Below are 19,965 nucleotides of genomic sequence, written 5' to 3' on the forward strand. Positions count from 1 at the left end.
GACACCTCAAGTTTGAACTGTTTTTGAACTGTTCTGAACTCTTCCCCTGGGTTACAATAACGTAATGTGAAAACAAGTTTTGGAGGAATGTGGCAGCTCCTGAGTGTGCCACATGCTGAGGCTGTGTTAGAAACAGCCAACAGCATCAGCTGTTGCTAGGAGACATTCTGCTTTTAGAAGGTGCCTTTTTCAGAGGGGGAAGAGCCTTTGACTACAAATGAGCACCAAGAGCCAGGAGGACTCTGGAGTCCAGTGCTGGTTGTGGTAACTTGGGGTGGTCTTGTCCCAAATCCCCCCCGAGTGTTCACTGAAGTGATGCACGTCATTCCCGAGTCTAAAGGGGTTTGTATGTGGAGTTTGGAGTCTCTCCAGAGCTGCTCTTGCTCCTCGCCCCCAGTTCAGTGCCTGCTCATGAGGAGCACCCTGAGGATGAAGCCAGTGCACAGAAGGAGGAGGGGACTGTGGTTAGTTATGCCTGACTTCTCTGCTTGTTCTCTCATGCAGAAATTCCGTGGAGAAAAAAAAGCGACGATTTCCCAGATCCTCTCAGACCTTCCAACTCTGGATTAGGCTGCGTGGAACCAATTGCTTCTGTGGAAAAGTGGCCTCTTTAAGAGCACAGCGTGGCCAGTGGCAGACCTGAGGCCATGACCATGGGGTTTGGGCTCCCCAGTGCCAATAATGCTGAGGAGTTATGCTTTGTGTTACTGGGGCGTGGGGTTGGGCTGTTACCAGGTTCATGAACCTCATTACAGTGGGGGCTCTTGGAATTTAAAGCATATCTGGTCAGTTATTATTGTTGTTGGAAGGTAATCCATGTTACTTCGTTTACTTTTTCCCTGCTATTCCTTCTCCCCATCCCTTTTTTCCCTCGGGGAAGCTCGTGCAGCAGGAGCAGCAGCTGCCTGTGCCCCGAGCCTGACTCAGCTGTCAGTCAGTGAAGGGATCTCTCCATTGACACGGAGTGGGAGAGCCAGGCCCACCCTTCATCAGTTGGAAGTATTGCTAACTGTAATAACCAAGCAGAGAATTGCTGCTGTAAATAACCAGTTCCCATCTGAGAATGGGATTAAACGGTTTTCCACATCTGTGGAAGCTGGAGTTACGTGGAGCTGTACATAGAGCAAGGGTTTGGTGGCTCTACAAAATTGAAGAAATGAAGGGGAACTTCCAGCTGATCTTAAAATCTTCTCTAAAACACCTTCAGCTTGAAAAGAACATTCTGTGTGGCTGAGGAAAGGGCTTCTCTGTGTCTCTCCCTCTGACTGATGTGTTGGAGCTCTGTGAAGCCTCATGAGCTGTTCCCAAACCAGCCTTCTCCCTTTTATTCTTTCCATGGTTTTCCCTCTCTCCCTCAGTTTTGTATTTTGTTTTTTTAAAAAAAGACATAAATATCCTACTGGCTTTAAAGCTAAAGAAACAGCTTTTAGGAATCCTTGGCAGTAAATTGCTTAGTCAGTAGAAGCTTTGACAAATAATCAAGGAGTAAGGAGAGAGGAAGCAATTTCTCCACCACCTTGTAATTGCAGGAATCCCCCTTAACCCGCCACTTCCAGCTGTGACTGATGGAATTCTTCAGCTTGGCTTTACTCCAAGTAGGGGGCAAATTGCATCATTTTTAAGCCTTCTTAAAAGGTCACTTCATCCCGAGCTGTTGCATCCTTGTAGCACATGGAGCTCATCGCAGTTCTGAAGTGATTTTTCCTTTTTCTACCACCGAGCCCCAAGTCTGGTTTCTAGATTGTCATGTTTAATTAAGGAATAAATCATCGACTGATGTTACCGAATGTAAAAACAACCCACTCCAGACCGTGCAGGTGTATTGTGAGGCTTGTGGATTTTTTGGGTGCTTCAACTCTCCAGACAGTGTGTGATCTCTCACTACGGCCTCGTGAGATCCGTGTTCTCCCGCGCCCGCGGCGCCCGTTCCGCCTCGGTAGAGTGTAGCTGGTATCACGTCATTCTTCATTTTTGTTATTTGAAATAACAAAGGAACAGTCTGTAAATGGGTTTTTTTTAAGTTCCTCGAGTCTGTTTACTGTGTGTTTTCCCCTTAACTCGTGTGCGTAGTTGAGCCGTGTAGAGTTTTCCTTGGTTTTCCTGGATCTCCCCGTTTGTTGGTCTGTCCCACGTTCACTTTCTCTTTCTGTCTCTCTCTTTCTCTCTCTCATTGAGAGGCATTGAATTACGTTTTCAGTAGTAAGGCTTCTTGCCGATATGAAGGGAACTTTTCAGAAAGAGACCTGCTCTGGGTCATTTAATTTTGAATACAGTTTTCAATCGTTCAAGTTTTGGATGGTTTATATCTAATGTGTGTTTCATTTTTTTGGAAAGCTATATTTTGTATTTAGGAAATGGTATAACTATTTTGCTATTTGTACTGAGTGAGTACATTGGCATAAATATAAAAATTTATATATATACATATATATAAAAAATATTCTTTTTGCCACACATTTTTGTGGTAAATTTGTGAGTTTGTCTGATGTTCTACCACAACGTGGCGTCTGATAACAGTGGGGTGGGGTGGGGTTTGTTATGTCTTTATTGAGTATTTAAGTACTTTTTGCAACATAAATAACGTGTTCATCTCTCGCCATTCCATCAGGCAGTGTTGGTCCAGCTGGCCACGAGAAGCTTCGCTCTGTGTTTGGTGTGTCCCTCACTCACAGCCTAGCCAGGAAACCCAGAGGCATTTAGGATTATATAAAACATGAAATATTGGGGTTTCCCTCAGAATGAGCCATTCAGCTTTTCTCCACTCTCATTGCCTATTTAATATTTTATTATTAGCGCCTCTGTGTTTTAACTCCTAATTTATGATTATGCTCAAACGTTGGAAATTTTAATCAGGACAGAAAGAATTCCCCGCTGCATCATGTCCAGAGCTGCTTTAACCCCGACCCAGGCTTCTTCTTTCTGTATTTTATTTTTTTTCCCCTGCTAAGACAAAACATTACCAACATCTTGTAGTGGTTCACAAGACGAAAGCAGCAGCCCCCAGCAGTGCCCAGCTGCTGTGTGGGGCTGCTCAGGCTGAGAACAATGGACTCAACAACGTCCAGAGGGCCGTGGAAGTCCATAGGCACTCGCTGGGAAAGGAACTGGTGGTGTTTGCAGGATGTGTGTCCCAGGGTGAGCTGTTGGGACACGGAAGGAGTGACAGGAACGATGGATTTGCACGCGCTGCTTCAGTTTGCTCCTTGTTCCCAAGGGCTCTGTCCTTTGTGGGTCAGTGCCAAGTCACCAGGGACCAATTCTCCGTGGAACAGGATGAGTGCCCAGAAGAGAACCTCATCCCAAGCCTGCCACAGCTCCAGGGAAAAAGGGTATGTTTGAATTGTGGGCGTGTTTGAGGTCACTCGTGAAGAGAAGAGAGAAAAAAACATACACAAAAAACCAACCAAGGGCTGTGCTATCCCAGTTTTCCCTTCTGGAAACACCTTCCTTTCCTCGTGTTAAATTTTCCTGTTCATTTTAGGTCAATGTTTAAATGTACGACACTTTGAACATGTGATTTGGTTCCAAGAAGTATTTGTGTGACTGAAGAGGTCGCTCAGCGGTTGGCGCGTGCTCGGCGGCGGCTCTGGGGGCGGAGGGGTCGGAGCAGCCCCAGAGGAGCTCAGGACAGGCTGCAGGGTGTCGTGGCAGGGAGCACAGCCTGAGCCACGGCTGGGTCTGCCCAGGACCCTGAACACGCAATTCTGAGCATTGAGGTTGGGCAGCAGAGCTTCTCTGTGACCCTGTGTCCCATCGTGTCCCATCGGGCCCCTTGTGTGACAGAGGGGACCCTGAGGCACCAGGCTGTGTCAGTCCAGCATCCCTGGGGTCCCAGAGCGCCCATTTGTGGGCACGGGTGAGGGTTGAGGGAGATGGAGCTGCCAACCCCCCCCACATCCCCTCAGCTTTTACCCTGAGCGTGCCCAGAGCCCACCCAGACACCACAGAGCCACACTGGGTGCAGTTTGAGCTGAACATCTCCTCTGGCAGAGTCACTGGTGCTTTGTGCTTAATTAACAGTAGCTTTGGTATTAATTGCCTCCTCACTGCCCGGTCTCGCTGCAAGCCAAACGCTTTGCTCTTATTTTAACACAAATCTAGTTCAAGAAATAATTCCAGGCTGGCTGTTCTGAAGTGGGTGTCCCCTCTCTCTCTCATCAGTGATGATGATTTCTTCTGATCACTGACAGGGTGGCTGCTTCCATGTAGTTTTGAGATAAAACAAGGCACGAGCAGTTAAACAAAACCTTGGCAGGTTTTTACTGGGCAGCTGTGTCAGTGGACCTTCCCCTCACTTGCATAAGCTGAACTTTATTTTTTAAAGTTTCCATTGATATTTTGATTTAGAATCTCATTTCTAAAAGGAAAATAGGTCCGAATGGATTTTGATTCCTGTTTTGTTGTGCCTCTGCTTGGCAGACGGTTGGGTTCCTTTTGCAGGGCCGTTGTGGGAGAGCAGAGGGAGCACAGACATGGATCTGAGTGAGGGGAGCAGGAGAGAGGAGAGGGAATTGCTTGGCCTGCTCCGAGCTGCAGGTGGAAGGCAAGAACAGGGAATTCTGGTCACTGGTCACTGCTCATTAGTGCAAAATGGAATTTTATGGTTTTGGGGGGGTTTGTGTTCAGGGGGCTCGGGGCAGCTCCGTTCTATAGAAGCTAAAAGCAGACAGCAGTGGGATGCTGTGTTTGTTCAGGGGCTTTGCTTTAATTTGGGCTGGTTTAGCCTGTTGGGGCAGCCTGTGAGCACTTGGTGTTCCTGCTCAGCCCAGCTGTGCCAGCTGTGGTGCCACAGCACCGAGGGTCAGCGTTGGAAATGGGGTAAACGTGTTAGAAACAAGGAGAAATGCAGCAGGGGGTGAACTCCTGCCAAAGGGAACTTGGGAGGTCACACAGGAGGAGAGGCTTTTCCTCTCCCAGTCTGTATAGGGATGTAAATATGCACTGCCTGTATATTCTAGGATATATATATGTATATAGAGGAGTCAGATTATTATATATAAATAGTAGACACAGCATTAGAATACTGTTATATTTACATTTTTATAAACATGAAACAATACTCCTTTTCCTCGGTAGGAGGTTTTTGTAGTAACTCATGAGTAGCTGTCTCTCAGTCCTAGACGTGTGTCCTGTTGGTGACATGGATCCAGAACTTGCCCTGCTTGGGAACCTCGCTGGGATCTGTGCCTTGCAAGCAGCTGTGGCCACTTTTGGGGTTTTACATCTTTTAGTTCATACTTGCAGGTGTGGTTTGGGATAGAGCTGACAGCCAGGCTGAGGCTAGGCTTCCCCTCAGAGCCGTTTCCATGCCCAGGGTGGCAGCAGCTGTGCAGGCAGGGGTTGGTGGTGCTGGGCTGACAGCAGCCCACATGTGGGATGTTATTGTTAGCAGAAGGTCCCTGCTTCTGCTGGGTAGGAGGGGAAGCTCCTCTGCCATTTCTCTTTATTCCCATGAGGGCAGCAGTCTGTAAACTGATTTTTTAAACTGATTCATTAGTGCAACAATCAAAATCTAGAGAATTCCTTGAAAGCCAGTGAAGCTCCCTTTGAATTCTGTCTGTGAGGAACCTGCCACCACTCGTGCTGATTTCTTTCTTGCAGGTTGTGTGAGGAATTAAACCCTAAGAATCATAGAATATCCTGAGCTGGAAAGGACCCACAGGGATCATCCAGTCCAACCCCAGCCCTGCACAGACACCTGAATAATCCCACCCTGGGAATCCCTGGCAGCATTGTCCAAACTCTCCTGGAGCTCTGGCACCCTCAGGGCTGTGCCCATTCCCTGGGCAGTGCCAGCACCCTCTGGGGGAAGAAGCTTTCCCTGAAATCCAACCTAAACCTGCCCTGGCACAGCTCCAGCCTTTAAATCAGGTCATACATTCAATAATGTGTATTGTGTCCAACATGACTTTCAGTTCCAAATCTGTGTTCCACTGGAATTTGTCCTGAGTGGATCAGTGTTATCCTGGTACAGGCCCCTTAAATCACCCCCACCAGTGTCCTCCTTTGTTCTCTTGGAGTTTGCAGAGCTGAACTCTGCTTTTTGCAGGGGTGTGTCATTTTTGCTGTTCCGCGTTACATTAAATTGCCCGGTGACATTGACTGTGTAGGGGCAGGGCAGGGATGCCAGGGATTCCCTGCTCACTGACCCCTGTTCAGGTTCCAGCAGCCCTCTGTGACATTGCAGCTCCAGGCCTGGGATGAGGGAGGGCTCCTGTGTTCCCTGACAGGGAAATGGCCTTGGCTTTGTTTTGGCCCTGGAGCTGCCCCTTGGGATAACGTGTCCAGGGGGAGGTTCCTGTTGGGAAGTGGCTCTCTGGGTCTTGCAGAGCTGGGATCCCATTCCAGGACCCTTAACAGCCTGTAGCATTCCTGGAGCTTTTTTATTCTGGGTAAAAGGAGGAAATTTGAATTATTTCCACCTGAGCTGATGCTGAGTTAAGCTCCAACCCCTTCAGAGCAGAGCTTCTGTCTCTGTCCCTGCACCTCGGGTGGGCTCTGCCCTGCCTGCCCGATGTTCTGGGTGCACCCTCGACCGCTGAGCTGCCTCTTGTGTGTCCTGCAGTGTGAAAGTAGCACCAGATATCCTTCGTGCAGTCTGTGTATATGGCTTTCGTAGGTGGGTTTCCAAGCACTGATTCCTGGTGTTTTCAGTTTGTCTATGAGGGGATATTTTATTTGCATCTATGTTTTTAGCTCTCCTGTGATAACTTGTTGAATATTAAAAAAAAAAAAATATTTTGCTTCTATTGGGACATTTGTATACTTGCAACTATATTTCTGTAAACAGCTGCAGTCGAGAATAAACAATGAAAAGTTTTCATTTTACACTGTAAAGTCTTGTGGCGGTTTTACCACGGGCATGTCCAGAGGGTGCTGCAGGAAGAGGTCCCTGGGAAGAATCACACTGACTCGGTGGTGTGGGACCCCAGTAACCCTGGGGGGAGGCAGAGGCTGCCCCAGGAGTCCAAAGCCAAGATGCTGGAAGTCACCATGGCCGCACCAGGATGTGTGGGTGCTTACCCAATGCCCTTTATCTGCAGCTTTGGCACACTCAGAGTGCCCTGGGGCTGGGGAGGCCCAGGTGTGTTCCCCCTTCCTGCTCCCTCCCACTCTGCAGCCTGTGACCTCCCCAGCACCAGGGGCCACAGCTGCTATCAGATGTTTCCTTACTTGGAACAGTTTCAGCAGGGTTAAGGGGAAATTGCAGCAGGAGCTGGGCCCAAGAGTCAGCTGTGAAAGATTTCAGCAGATTTATCCACAAAGCTTTACCCCTGAGTCGCCCCCTTCACCCCAATGCCAGGGTGGGACACAACCCCCTGCCCTGGGCTTTTGTCCTTCTGGAGCTCATTATCCCATGGGACAAACGATCCCAAGAAATCCTCCCTCCCTCGTTCCTCGAGGCTCAGAGAAAGGCTCCCCCTGGCACAGGACGCCACAGAACTGGGACTGAGTCACAGGGCTTTGGGGTTTGGTGTTTATTGGGTGACACAGCCCCTGCCCAGGCGTGCCCAGAGAAGCCAACCCACCCTCGCCCGTGCCAGGGCCTCCCCAAAGCCCATCACCGCAGTCACGGTGGCTCTCCGGGCACCGCGCAGTGGGGACAGGATGGCCCGGCCCGTGCCCAGGTGCTGGCAGAGGCCTCGCCCCGGCTGAGCCCCCAGCACACCTGGGCAGGTGGGTCCTGCGGGCGGGGCCCGTCCCGCCCTCACCTCCTCTTGACGAACTTCTTGGTGACGGCGTTGGGGTTGAGGCGGCGGCGGCCGGCGCCCAGCGCGGCGTCGCGCAGCTGCAGGTGCGCGGCCCGGCTGTGCACGTCGTTCTCGGCGAACGGGGACGCCCCGGCCAGGTAGTCGGGGTCGAACACGTTGGTTTTCTGCCGGGCCTTGCGCGACAGGCGCTGCTGCGGGAAGCGCTGGTCCTCCACCAGGTGCGGGTTGTTGGCGTGCTTGCCGCCCTGCGGCGCCGGCAGCGGGTACTGCGGGGAGAAGGGAGAAGGGATCAGCCCCCAGATGCCCGGTGAGCACAGCCCCCTGGGCAGCTGAGCAGGGAAGCCTGAAAGCCCTGGGGTCCAAGCGCAACAGTATCTGGGCAATGTTGCCAGTTTGCCTTAATTCCCTCCAACCTGCCAACCGCAGGCTGGGCTCTCATCCCTCGGATCCCAATGGAAGCATTTCTTCCCAGAAAGGGTTGTTAAAGGTGGGAAGGTGCTGCGCAGGGAGGTGGTGGAGTCCCCATCGTGGGAGGTTTGCAAGGAATTGACTGGACATGGCACTCCGTGCTCTGGGCTGGCTGACAACGTGAGGATTGCTCACAGGTTGGACTCGATGACCTTGATGGTCTTTTCCCACCTCAGTGGGTCTGGGATTCTGTCCAGGTACTCACCCTGAGCCCTCGGGGGTTCAGCACCTTGGGGTTGCGGGAGAAGTGCATGTGGAGACTCCCGTCCTCGCTGACACTCACTGCCACCTTCTTGAGGGTCTTGTTACCACAGTGGGGGCAGAACACCTTGGTCATGTCCGAGGTGGTCCTGCGAGGGTGGGACGGGGGTTCAGAGCTCCTGGGGCCGTGGGACACGGGCTCAGCCCGGGCTCAGCCCCAGCCCCAGCACCTGAAGCAGCCGTGGCAGCGCAGGATGTAGCTGCGGGCCCGGCGGATCAGCATCCCGTTCACGGCCAGCACGTGGAGACCCATCTGCAGCAGCACGTTCTGCAAGAGCAGGGACACAGCGGGACCCTGGGACCTGCCAGCCGGGGCACTCAGAGCCCCGCAGGCTTTGGAAGGCCTCTGGCACTGAGACCCTGCTGCTCTGACACACAGAGCTGTCCCAGAGCCTGAGCCCGGCTGCAGCCCAGCACCCACCTGCATGGCAAAGTCCGTGGTGACACAGCCCACCTGGACACCCACGGGAGCAGTGTCAAAGTGCCCCATGTCCTGCTGGGCCTCCTTCAGGTTGCTGGGAGTTATCCAGCCTTCATCATCATCATCGCTCTCTTCATCCTCCTCCTCCTCCTCACCGGCGCTGGCCCCGTCTGCAGAGCTGCGGTGCTGCTCAGGGGGCTCGGGGCTGCTGGTGATGGCCTGGGCCGGGGGGCAGGAGAGGATCAGGGTGGCACCGAGGGGTCGGGAAAGGCAGAGCGAGGGCAGGGAGGAGCCTCCAGAGGATTCTCACCAGCAGCTCCCGCAGCTCCTCCTCGATGCTGGGCAGGGGCGGCCGCCAATACAGGAAGGATCCGAACTCATCGCTCTCCGCCGGGGCCGGGCTGGAACTGGGCTGGTGCGGGCCCTTCCCCGCGGGCTTGTGCTGGGGGCACGGCACGGGCAGCGCTCAGCAAGGGATTGGCACGGGCACCCTCAGCCGTGGCAGGGCAGGGGCAGCCCTCAGAGCCGGGGCACGGCACGGGCACCCTCAGCTGGGACAGGGCACCGGCAGCCCTCAGCCCCTCAGCCGGGGCCCCGCGGGCCGCAGCCCCCTCCCCTCCCGCCGTGCCTTACCTTGGCGGGCAGGTGGAAGCCGGCGAGGTGCAGGGGGGCCTCGGGGTGCCGCGGGGTGGAGCTGAGCCGCACCTGGGGGGCAGCACGGGCCGTCGGCGGGGCCGCTGGAACCGGGACCCGTGCCGGGCCGCTGGAACCGGGACCCCGCGCCCATCCTACCTTGTCCTGCGGCTCCCAGCGGACGCAGCCGGGGCCGTCGATCTCGGCCTGGAGCTGGCACGTGAGGGCGAGCACCTGCAGGTCGGCGGCCGAGAGGCTCGGGTAGTCCCCGGTCTTCTTGGAGAACTCGGTCACTGCGGGGGAGCAGCGGCGCGGTCGGGCCGGGCCGGGCCGGGCCGGGGTGGGGGAGCCGGGCGGGGCCGCTCCGGCGGGGGAAGAGGCCGGTGGCGGGGCCGGCCCGGCACTCACCGAGGCGCAGCAGCTCGGGGCGCGGGCGGCGGACCCGCAGCTCGCAGGGCAGCGCGGCGAGGCGGCGGCGCGTGGGCCGGTCCCGGATCTCGGCCAGCACCTCGGGCACGGTGTACAGCGCGTCTGCGATGTCCTGTGGGCAGCGCCGTCACGCCGGCCCGTAAGCCTTTGACCCATCCCCCCCGTCCCTCCGGTGTCTCCCCGGTGTTCCCCCGGTACCTGTAGCGGGGCCGCGCTCAGGAACGCGCCCGTGTCGGCCACGACGTGCGGAACACGCGCCATGTCTGCGTGCCCCATGGCCCACCCCGGCCGCCGTCGAAGCGCCGCGGGAAGCACACCGGGAGTTGTGGTCCGGGCGCGGGGCACGCCGGGAGTTGTAGTTCAGCCGGGGCACGCCGGGAGCGGCGCCGTGCCCCGGGAGCGCTTCCGGCCGGCGCGATCACGTGACGGGCCGGGGTCACATGACGGCGGGAGCTGGAGCCGGGGAGCGGGAGCGGAGCGGCCGCCGGTAACGGGACGGGCCGGGCTGGGCTGGGCTCGGCTCGGCGTCGTTTCCTGGCCCAGCCCGGGTGCTCCCGTCCGCCCGCCGGACACGGCCTGGTGGGGCGCTCCGGCCGCCGGCGCCGCTCAGCCGGTGCCGGTAGAGGCCCGGGACGGCGGTGCCGGGGTGGGCCCTTGGCCGCCCCTTCCTGTGCGCGGTGCCCGCAGCGGCCGGGCCGGGTCTGTGCGGGGCTGCGGGGCCGGACCGGCCGGGCCCGGGGCGGGTTCGGTGCTCGCTGCCGGGGCGGCGGCCCCGCCGGTGTTCCGGGGGGCCGGGCCGGGCCGTCGGAAACGGGAAGCGGGGGAGGAAGGGAGGCCTCGGCCTGGCCAAGGGGGTCGCGGCCCGGTCACGGCCCCGCCGGGCTGAGGGCTGTGGGTGTGCGGGCGGTGAAGCTGTGCCCGGGGAGCGGCACCGAGCACCGAGGGGTTCCGGGGGCCCGAGGCGTTTGTTGGCGTGACCGGGGGTGTCAGATGAGTGACAGAGAAATGGTGTGGAGTCGGGAAAAGAGGGAACGGGGAAGGAAGAGAGTCGGGATGTGAAGGAGGAAGGATGGAAACAGCCCAGCCGGGACAGGGCACGGACTGGCACAGGAGGGGCACGGCCCCGGTGGAATCCCGGTGGGGTGGGGACCTGAGGAGCAGGGGTACCCGATGGCCTCGGGGAGGCCGGGGTGACCCGTGGGGTGGCAGCGAGCGTGTGACAGCGAGCGTGTGGCAGTGAGTGTGACACAGTGAGTGTGACAGCGAGCGTGTGGCAGTGAGTGTGACACCGAGCGAGCCCTCGGGGTGAGGGCAGCAGGCTGGCCTGTGCCCCGGAGCCCTGGCTGCTGCGGGATGGAGCCAGGACGGTGCTCGGGCAGTGCCCAGCAGGCAGAGCTGGGGCTGTGGGGGCACAGGCAGGCCCTGGGTGCCAGGCAGGTTTGCTGGGCTGGCACAGAGAGCAGAGACCCTGGCAGAGGGGATTTCACAGGGAATGTGCCGTGGGATGGAGCTCGGTATGGTGCAAGGAGGATGCGGGAGAGGGCAGGGGGGAGGCTCCTTCGCAGGGACAGGGGCTGGAGCTGCTGCTCTGTTTTTGTGCTTCCCCTGGCTGGGGAGGGGGGCTGGCAGTGCCCTGGCCAGGCAGTTCTGGGCCGGGCTGTGAGCTTGGCCCCCGTGCTCTGCAGCTCCTGGGAACGGCAGGAGGAGGCTGGGGCAGGCCCAGGGTGTCTCGTGCTCCTGTGGGATGTGTGACCTCATCCCTCTGCTCTGCGGCTGCTGCTTTGGGCACCGGCCCTGGCCATGTGTCCTGCCACCCTCCCTGGTGTCACAGAGTGTCCTCATCCAGGGGGTGACACAGTGGCCTTGGAGGCCTTTCCCAGCCTCAGTGATCCCATGGGATCTGGTACCATAGTGAAACCAGGGCTGCCCTTGAGGCCTGTGGTGCCCATGCTGTGACCAGAGCTCCCTGTGTGCAGCCACTGCCACGTCCTTGATGTGTGGTGAGCCTGTGTCCCCCAGGGCAAGGCTTTGGTGGCTGCCCTGTCCCCCAGCAGCCCTGGCCTGTGGGTCAGGGGCTCAGGTGCCCATGGGGTGTGTCTGGAGGTGGCAGTGCCCAGCTCAGCCCGTGGTGCTGCCGTGCAGGGGTTGCACTCCCAGGGACACAGCGCTGCCTTTGGTGCAGGGGGTTCATCAGGAGAGGGAGCCCAGCCCTGGCAGGGACACGGGGCTGTGTCTGGGCTCCCCGGGTCCCTGGCAGCGGGGCTGAGCTGTCTCCTGTCTCTGCTTGCAGCTGGGGGTGATGCCATGGCCGCTGCCAGCTCCAGCAGGGCCAGGGCCGGGCCGCCCTGCGAGAAGTCCCCGCTGTCCGTGAAAGGTGGGTGCTGCTGCCGCGCTGGGACTGCCCTGCCGGGGATGTGTGTGCTGTGCCTGCGCCCCGGATCTGTGTGCTCTGCCTGCGCCCCGGGGATGTGTGTGCTCTGCCTGCACCCCGGGGATGTGTGTGCTGTGCCTGCACCCCGGGGATGTGTGTGCTGTGCCTGCGCCCCGGATCTGTGTGCTCTGCCTGCACCCCGGGGATGTGTGTGCTGTGCCTGCACCCCGGGGATCTGTGTGCTGTGCCTGCACCCCGGATCTGTGTGCTCTGCCTGTACCCCGGGGATGTGTGTGCTCTGCCTGCACCCCGGGGATGTGTGTGCTGTGCCTGCACCCCGGGGATGTGTGTGCTCTGCCTGTACCCCGGGGATGTGTGTGCTCTGCCTGCACCCCGGGGATGTGTGTGCTGTGCCTGCGCCCCGGATCTGTGTGCTGTGCCTGTGCCCCGGATCTGTGTGCTCTGCCTGCACCCCGGGGATGTGTGTGCTGTGCCTGCGCCCCGGGGATGTGTGTGCTCTGCCGGCACACACGGCACGGCTGGGGCTGGCCCTGGCCCTGTGTGCCCCGGGCCGGGCCCGTGCCGTGCGGACGTGGCTGCGGGGCCGCGCTGGTGCTCCCGTGGCCGCGAGATGGCTCCCGGCGCCCGGAGCCCGTCCCCTCGGAGCCGCGTCCCGCTCTGTCCCTCCGCGGGCACCGCCGGCCTGGGGCTGCCCCCTCCCGTCCTGCCCCGTGCCCTGGGGCAGGGAGGTGTCCTTGGGGACAGCGACAGTCCTGGTCAGGCCTTGGTGCTGCCATCGCTGCCACCAGGAGCGTTGCTCCCTGCTGCCCCTCTCCCAGCACGCTGCTGTGAGTCGTGGCACCCCAAGCTGGCACGGGTGGCCTGGGGGACAGGGCAGGGGACAGGCAAGGGACAGGGTGTCTCGCAGGCCTGACCCTGTGCCTGTCCCTGCCCAGTTGTGTCTGTGAAGCCCAAGGCCCAGAGCCGCCCGGCACGCATGAACTGCTACGTGGAGGTGGCCGGTGACGGGCTGCCCAGCGAGACCAAGAAGACGGGGAAGCAGATGGGGATCTCAGAGCTGCTGTGGAACGAGATCCTCACCCTGTGAGTGTGTGTGAGCCCTGCCGTGGGGCCGGCCAGGGGCTGGCCCAGTGTGCCCTGCTGTGCCACTGGCTGGGGACACTCAGGTGTCACAGAGCTTTTTCCCTTGCAGGGGACACTGCCAGAGACAGCCAGGCTGGCAGGGTGGTGGGAGGGGGGTCTCCCACTGCCCCATGTCCTTGCCCACCTCCCTTTGCTCCTTGCCTGTGGCAGTGCTAGCTCCCCAAGCACGGAGCAGACCATGCTGACAGCCCCTTTCCCTCTGTGCAGGAATGTCACGGCTCAGAGCCACTTGGAGCTGAAGGTGTGGATCTGCCACACGCTGAGGAACGAGCTGCTGGGCGCCGCCTCCGTCAGCCTCGGCAGCCTGCTCAAGGGCGGCGGCAAACGTGAGTATGGGCACGGGGCAGGGGCAAGGCTCGGGGCAGGGCCTGGGGCAGGCATGGAGCGGGCCCAGGGCAGCAGTGGCCGCGGTGTCCGTGCTGGTCGCTGCCCCTGCAGGGAACAAGGTGCCGTTGTGCGCCCCGGGCCGGGCGTGCCGCGGCCGTACCTGCGTCAGTGGGCACCGTGGCGGGCTGGGAACACAAACCCCTCTGCTTTCGCCGCCGTTTGCGGTTGCCACAGCGGGGCTCGTGACAGCAGCTCCCACATAAAGGCGGCCATTCAGGGCCGGGGCGGCGCGGGGTGGAGAAGGCTGCCTCTGTCTCTTCCAAGCAAAGCTGCTGAGACACAGACCTGGTATTGAGCGGGAGAGGGGCCTCCTGCGCCCCGAGGGACTCGGGGCTGCTTCAGACACTCCCCAGTGCTGGGGGCTGGGCTGAGCTGCTTCCCCTGGTGCTGCCAGCTCTGCAGCCACACCGGTGTCCCTGCTGTGCCACCGTGGCACCGGCTGCTGTGGCAGTGAGGGGCACACGGGAGCTGTGCTGCCACTGCTGTCTTCTCACGAGACCTGTGGGGACCTCGACGAGTGCCTGGGGCTGGCGCTGTTGGGGTGTAGCAGCCAGGCAGCCCCACAGCTGTGGGAGCCCTGGGCAGCCTCCCCTGCAGCCGTCATTTCCCGAGGTGTGCAGGGGCCGTGCTGGGCTCCCGCAGCCGCCGCGGTTCCTGCCCTACCTGCACCGCCACGGGGGCACAATTGGCTCTTTCATTCCCAGCCATCCCGGGAGGCTGCGTGGAAAATGAATGGAAAAGGCAACTGGCTGTTCTAGCTTGTCTGTTAACATCCCCCAGAAAAAACGTGCCAGATTTTTCCTTGACACTGCGGGCTGGGAGGGAGGAAGGACTCTTAAAGCTGCAGAGCCTGCCCTCCCTGCCTGGGAAGGTGCTGCCCCTCTGCTCCTGTCTGCCCTCCTTGTCTGGGCAGGCATCTGCTCCCTCCTGTTCTCTGCGGGCTCATGTTGAGCCTTCAGGCTTTGCTGCAGGTCTGAGAGGGCCAGAGGCTGCTCGGGAGTCCCATGGGAGCCTGGGAGATCCTTTCCTCAGGGGCTGCTGTCCTCCTGGAAATAGGGGAGTGTGTTCCCTCTGCCTGCCAGCCTGAGGAAGGGGCTGGGTCAGGCAGAAGGCATCTGGGATTTCAAGCCATCCTGAGTCAGCACTTGATGTGAAGGGCAGTGAAATCCGTGTGCCCCTGTCACTGGAGGGGCCTGGCCCTCCTCTCCATCCTGAGAGGTGCTGTGCCAAGAGTGAGCTTCTGCCAGGCAGCAACCCCTCTTAGCTGGGTTTGTTATGGTGAGGCTTTATGAAAGGTGCTGATCTGTGAGTGTAGCTGTGGCCCTGGGTTGGGTTCCTGTGGCTCTCCTCGGTGGGCAGGACAGTGTCCTCACTGCTGGTGACACCTGTGGCAGTGTGTGCCAGGCTGCCGCTGTCAGCCCTCCTGCCAGGCGTGCCTCACTGCAGGGGGAAAGGTTCCAGCTCTGAGGGCTGGAGCATGGGAAGAGAGCTCAGCAATGGGGCCTGAGCTGCCGTGAGAGGCTCTGGAGTGGCAGCCTGGCTGTGCAGGACAGCCGGGGCTCGGCCGTGCTTCCTGCGGCCCCTGCGCTGGCCCGCAGCCCCTCCCGCCTTGCCGGGGATTGGCGGGGACGTGGGGAGGTGGGTCAGGGCCGGCTCAGGCACCAGCAGGGGCTGGAGCCTTCCAGGAGCCGAGCTGCTCCCAGGGCTCCCATAAAACAGCTCGTTTGCCGTGGCACGCCCCCGGCCCTGAACAGAGGCTGCTCTTTGTTCCCGGGCTCCGGGAGCTGCCCGCCCCGGCCAGCCCCGCATCCCGGGCTGTGGGGATCCCTGCTGCGGTGCCCCAGGCAGAGTGGCTGGAACTGTGGCCTCCTGGGGTCCTCCAGGACACCAGCAGCAATTCCCAGCCTCTGGAAAACTGCAGCTCCACCCCATGGTGGCTGTGATGCCAAGGAGCTGTGCTGTGCTGCGCTGCATGTCCCAGCAGCTCTGTGAGCTGGCTCTGCATGGCCAGGGTGTAATCCCACAAAACTGGCCATCCAGCCAATAGGTCACTAGGGGGTTGGAGAGGGCCCACCCCATGTCACCTTTTAGAGGAAAGAAAGGTGATGCAGATAATAAAGGTACAGAAACCTGAGGCCCTCCTGGTTATCCCTGGCAGATAAATGGAGTGGGACACTGTTGTCTCCAAGCCGCTGGTGGTTGAGGTTGGATCAGCAGCAAAGGCAAAGCTTCCCTGGGGAGGCTTTCATGGGACACTAAAGATGATCCCTTCCCCTAAACTCTGTGTTCCTTCTTGGTTTGGGAATGTCTGTAATGTCTGTAGAAGGTTTATCTTGCCCCGTGCTTGTTCCTGGAGGGACTGTAGCCACGGCATGGATGGGAATGCACAAAGGCTGAGCCAGTCTTCACCTGCTCGGCACCAGGGAGCTTTGATTCATCCCAGACAAAACCTGGACGATCACATGGAGCTGTTGGAAAGGGGACTGGCCTTTGCATCCAGTGGGACTGGGCAAAGAGCTTGGCACGAGGTTTGGGAAGCTGAGACACTGGGAAGCTCATTTTGGCTGTTTGTCTGAAAATCTTCTGGGATGCAGCTGTGGAGATGGAGCCATCTCACACAGGGTGTTCCAGAGGAGCTGCCCATCCTGTGTGGCAGCTCCCTGGGGTCAGACACGTGTGGTTCCTGGGGCTCTCAGGGCTGGGGCTCAGCCCGAGGCCGTTATCACGCTGGCTGCTCCGGCCTCGTGTAGCGGAACCGTAAATCCGCTTAATGGGCTGGGTGGGAATTCCAGCTCACCTCTGCTAAATGGGAGCTCTGATGCTGCGTGCAGGGCACTGGAAGTAGCTGAACTGAGACCTTATTCAGGACCAAATCACCCCCCGACCCCCTCCCAAAATAATAATAATCCCTCTGCCATTCTGGGACAGAGGCAGCCTTTGTGCCGGGCCCTCCGGGGGACCGGCCGTCGGAGCAGCAGCAATGTCCCTTTGTGCGTCCCGCACGCTGCACGGGGACAGGGAGGGGAAGGTTCTGCCAGTGTTTATTTTCTTTAAAAAAGCTGGAGGGGTGTGGAGGGGGGAGAAGGAAGCCGGCTGGGAGGTTCATGTTCATATCCTCCACTTGGAGACACCTTGTCTTTGCGCCCCAGCCGGGCGCCCGCACAATGAGCGCTTGTGCGGCCCCGGAGCGCGGCGCGCGCGGAGGGGGATGGAGGCACCCTGGAGAAAATGTGGATTCCTACGGCTTGGAGGAGCCAGGGGGGAAACAGGGTCTGGATTTGTTCTGGGTTTTGGCCGTGCTCAGTAGCATCTTCTGTCTTGGGCTCTTAAAACTGTCTGTGAGGTCGGTTTCCTATGGAAGCAAGCGGAGTGCCGCTCCGTGAGGCAGAGGGGCAGACCAGGCTCAGCAGGATCCCTTGTTGGATGATGGTGATCAGTGACAGAGCTGTGCCCCTGTGAGTGTGTGCCCCTGTTGTGCAGGTGACACCTGCCTTCTTGGCACTAAAAACTGGAAACTTGCCTCAGATCCATGAGTGCTGCCTGTCCCACAGCCCCGTGTCACTGCAGACGCCGTGTCATTGCAGACCCCATGTCACTGCATTCTGGGGGGCCTTGGAGAAGGAAGTTCAAGTCCCAGTGTGGGACAGCTCGCAGCTAGAGGTGGGACAAGGGCTCTGTGGGGGTGTGCTCCCATCCTGCTCCTGCTGCCCAAGCCGCACCCCATCCCCGCGTCACACCGGGACAAAGCAGGTTGCTAAAAAATGGTGCCATTGTGTCATGAGCAATCCGTGTACAATTAAAATATTATTTGAGCAAATGAGTCAGGAAGCGTCTGGGCTAGTGTCCCAGGCTGGTGCAGCCAAGTTTTTCTGGCCTTCAGTGACGGTGTTTCAGTCTGGCTGGCACTGGCAGGCATTGCTGTGGTGGGGTGGGTGCTGAGGGCTGTGCTGTGCCCCCATTGCCCCCAGGGACCAGCAGAGCCAAGGTGGTGAAGTCAGACTGGCTCACACAGGAGGGAGTGGAGCTGGCAGCTGTCTCCAGGAGCCTCCCAGAACCTTCTCCCATGGCACCCTCTCCAGAACCTTCTGTGAATGCTGTCCAGTGCTGCAGCAGAGTGTTCCTGGTTGGGGACAGCCCTCTGTGCTGGTTTTGTTCAGTGGAGTCAATGCACAGGGATGTAGATGGAGGGATGCTCACCGCCATGCAGGGCCCCTCTTGCCCCTTGTGTCATCTTAAAGGAGCCCCTCAGTTTGGGAAGGACTTTGAGACATTCGAGTGCATCCAGAGGAGGCAATGAGGCTGGAGAGGGACTGGGAACACAAACCCTGTGAGGAACCACTGAGGGAGCTGGGGGTGCTCAGCCTGGAGAAAAGGAGACTCAGAGCTGACCTCATCACTCTCTGCAGCTCCTGAAAGGTGCCTGTGCTCAGATGGGGTTGGGCTCTTTCTCCAGGCAGCACTGACAAAACCAGAGGACACCGCCTTAAGCTATGCCAAGGGAAATTTAGGTTGGATATTAGGAAAGAGTTTTTTATGGAAAGAGTGATAAAGTTCTGGAATGGCCTGCCCAGGGAGGTGGTGGAGTCACCATCCCTGGGTGTGTTTAAAAAAAGATTGGATGTGGCACTTGGCGCCATGGTTTAGTTGAGGTGTTAGGGCATGGGCTGGACTTCATGGTCTTGAAGGTCTCTTCCAGCCTGGTGGTTCTGTGAAATCCCTTGGCTTTCCTGCTGGGATCTGCCCTGCAGCCCCAGCTCTTGGCTCTGTGAGCAATGGGGTTCTGGGTGTCACAGCCAGGGCCCCTGGGGCAGCTGCAGCCCCACTTAAGGGGTGAAGGGATCCTGAGGGCTGGTGCAGAGGGATCTTCCTCAGGAGCGGGTGGTGGGACCGGCCGGGGTCCTCTGGCAGGGCTGGTAGGTGTGTGTATGTGTGGGGCCAGCACTGGGGGCCCTGAGGGCGTGGGCACATTGTCCTTTGGGATGGGGAGGCCAGGGAGGCTGGCACGGGGCTGGGGCAGAGGAGCCACCCCTGCCAGGCCGGTACCCCGGTGGTGATGGGGGTCTCTCTCTCTCCGTGTCTGTCTGTGGCAGTGGAGAACAGGCAGCTGACCCTGGACCTGCAGACGGAGAACAAAGGCAGCGTTGTGTCGGGCGGAGAGCTGACGGTGTTCCTGGACGGGCCGGCTGTTGCTCTGGGCAGCGTTCCCGTTGTTCCCGACGGCAGCGTGGGCTCCGAGGGTGAGTGTGAGGGTGAGTGTGAGCACGGGGAGCAGGGTGAGCTCCGGTGCCCCGGGCCAGCACCCACCTCTGCCCCCCGAGGCCCTGCCCAGCCCGGGCCAGCCCCGTGGGCTCCCGCCGGTGCAGGAGTGCAATGGGAGCGGCCACGGGCTCCCAGCAGCCTCCCCTGCAGCCGGGGAGGAGCAGCCCTTCTGCAGCCCTCCTCCAGCCTTCCACACCCATCAGCCCCTTCCCTGGCTGGGAGGGCTGGGGAAATGGTGTCAGTGCCTGCTGATCCACTCGCGAGAGCTCCCCGTGCCAGGGCATCCGTGGGGTCATGGGCTGGTGGCTGATCTCTCAGGGTTGCCAGGAGAGCAAAGCTTGTACAGAACAAGGCTTGGTGCATTGCTTTCCGTTGGCTCCTTCTCTTTGTCTCTGGAAAACAAAACCTGTGAAATCTGGGAGCTGTGGATGCAGTGCTGTCCTGGCACTGCCAGCTGTGCAGAGTCCTGTGTCCTGCTGGGGGTGCTGGGCTGTGTGGTGTGAGGCAGGGGGTCCTTGGGTGCTGAGGATCTGTCCTGCAGGGGATGGGGCTGTTGTGCTTTTGGGGCTCCTTTCTGGAAGGAGGGTAGGTGGTTCAGCCCTTTTCTTCACCCCTTGTTCTTCCCCCATGCAGGGTCCCAGGTGCCTGGACGGGACCCCAGCAACACAGCTGTGGCCACGGAGGGCCGGCACCAACCTCCCAGCACCAACTGCTTTGGCAGCAGACCAAGGTGAGGGTCCCATGCTCTGTGTCCATTGCTGGGGGTTGCTGTGGCTGTGTCTGGATTGTCCTTGTGCTGTGCACCCCACTCCAGATCTCCCAGTGAGCCCCTGTCACACAGCACACGTCAGGGCTGTGCT

General features: G+C 59.4%; 3 protein-coding genes across 3 annotated transcripts in view; 2 read left to right on the top strand and 1 right to left on the bottom strand.

Moving 5' to 3' along the window:
- NFAT5 (nuclear factor of activated T cells 5) overlaps positions 1-6,837 on the top strand; it is a 55,160-nt gene extending 48,323 nt beyond the window's left edge. Inside the window, exon 14 of the mRNA XM_059481325.1 lies at positions 505-6,837. The gene's annotated coding sequence lies outside the window, so the exon portion shown is untranslated. The remainder of the gene's footprint in view (positions 1-504) is intronic.
- A 626-nt stretch (positions 6,838-7,463) lies between these two features.
- NOB1 (NIN1 (RPN12) binding protein 1 homolog) lies at positions 7,464-10,259 on the bottom strand. The gene is made up of 9 exons (XM_059481451.1): positions 10,123-10,259; positions 9,904-10,036; positions 9,655-9,788; positions 9,496-9,567; positions 9,173-9,304; positions 8,863-9,081; positions 8,612-8,709; positions 8,386-8,530; positions 7,464-7,978 (listed from the first exon to the last, which is right to left on the bottom strand). Exons 1-9 carry the CDS (start codon positions 10,198-10,200, stop codon positions 7,709-7,711), a joined length of 1,281 nt encoding a protein of 426 aa, XP_059337434.1. The 5' UTR covers positions 10,201-10,259; the 3' UTR covers positions 7,464-7,708.
- Positions 10,260-11,905: 1,646 nt separating this feature from the next.
- WWP2 (WW domain containing E3 ubiquitin protein ligase 2) overlaps positions 11,906-19,965 on the top strand; it is a 29,668-nt gene continuing 21,608 nt past the window's right edge. The window contains exons 1-5 of the mRNA XM_059481250.1: positions 11,906-12,298; positions 13,252-13,399; positions 13,667-13,785; positions 18,937-19,083; positions 19,739-19,835. Of these exons, the coding sequence (XP_059337233.1) occupies positions 12,229-12,298; positions 13,252-13,399; positions 13,667-13,785; positions 18,937-19,083; positions 19,739-19,835 (581 nt within the window). The 5' untranslated portion in view covers positions 11,906-12,228. The remainder of the gene's footprint in view (positions 12,299-13,251; positions 13,400-13,666; positions 13,786-18,936; positions 19,084-19,738; positions 19,836-19,965) is intronic.

Source organism: Ammospiza nelsoni, chromosome 13 (assembly GCF_027579445.1).
Source record: "Ammospiza nelsoni isolate bAmmNel1 chromosome 13, bAmmNel1.pri, whole genome shotgun sequence".
In the NCBI taxonomy this organism is placed as follows: domain Eukaryota; kingdom Metazoa; phylum Chordata; class Aves; order Passeriformes; family Passerellidae; genus Ammospiza; species Ammospiza nelsoni.

Bases quoted from the DNA above. Each gene is read 5' to 3' on its own strand.
- NOB1 (XM_059481451.1), bottom strand. From the start codon at position 10,200: ATGGGGCACGCAGACATGGCGCGTGTTCCGCACGTCGTGGCCGACACG. The intron at 9,305-9,495 runs GTAAGGCACGGC...CCGTGCCCCCAG, and splicing joins GCTTCCACCTGCCCGCCAAG to CACAAGCCCGCGGGGAAGGG. The intron at 8,710-8,862 runs GTGGGTGCTGGG...CTGCTCTTGCAG, and splicing joins CCACGGACTTTGCCATGCAG to AACGTGCTGCTGCAGATGGG.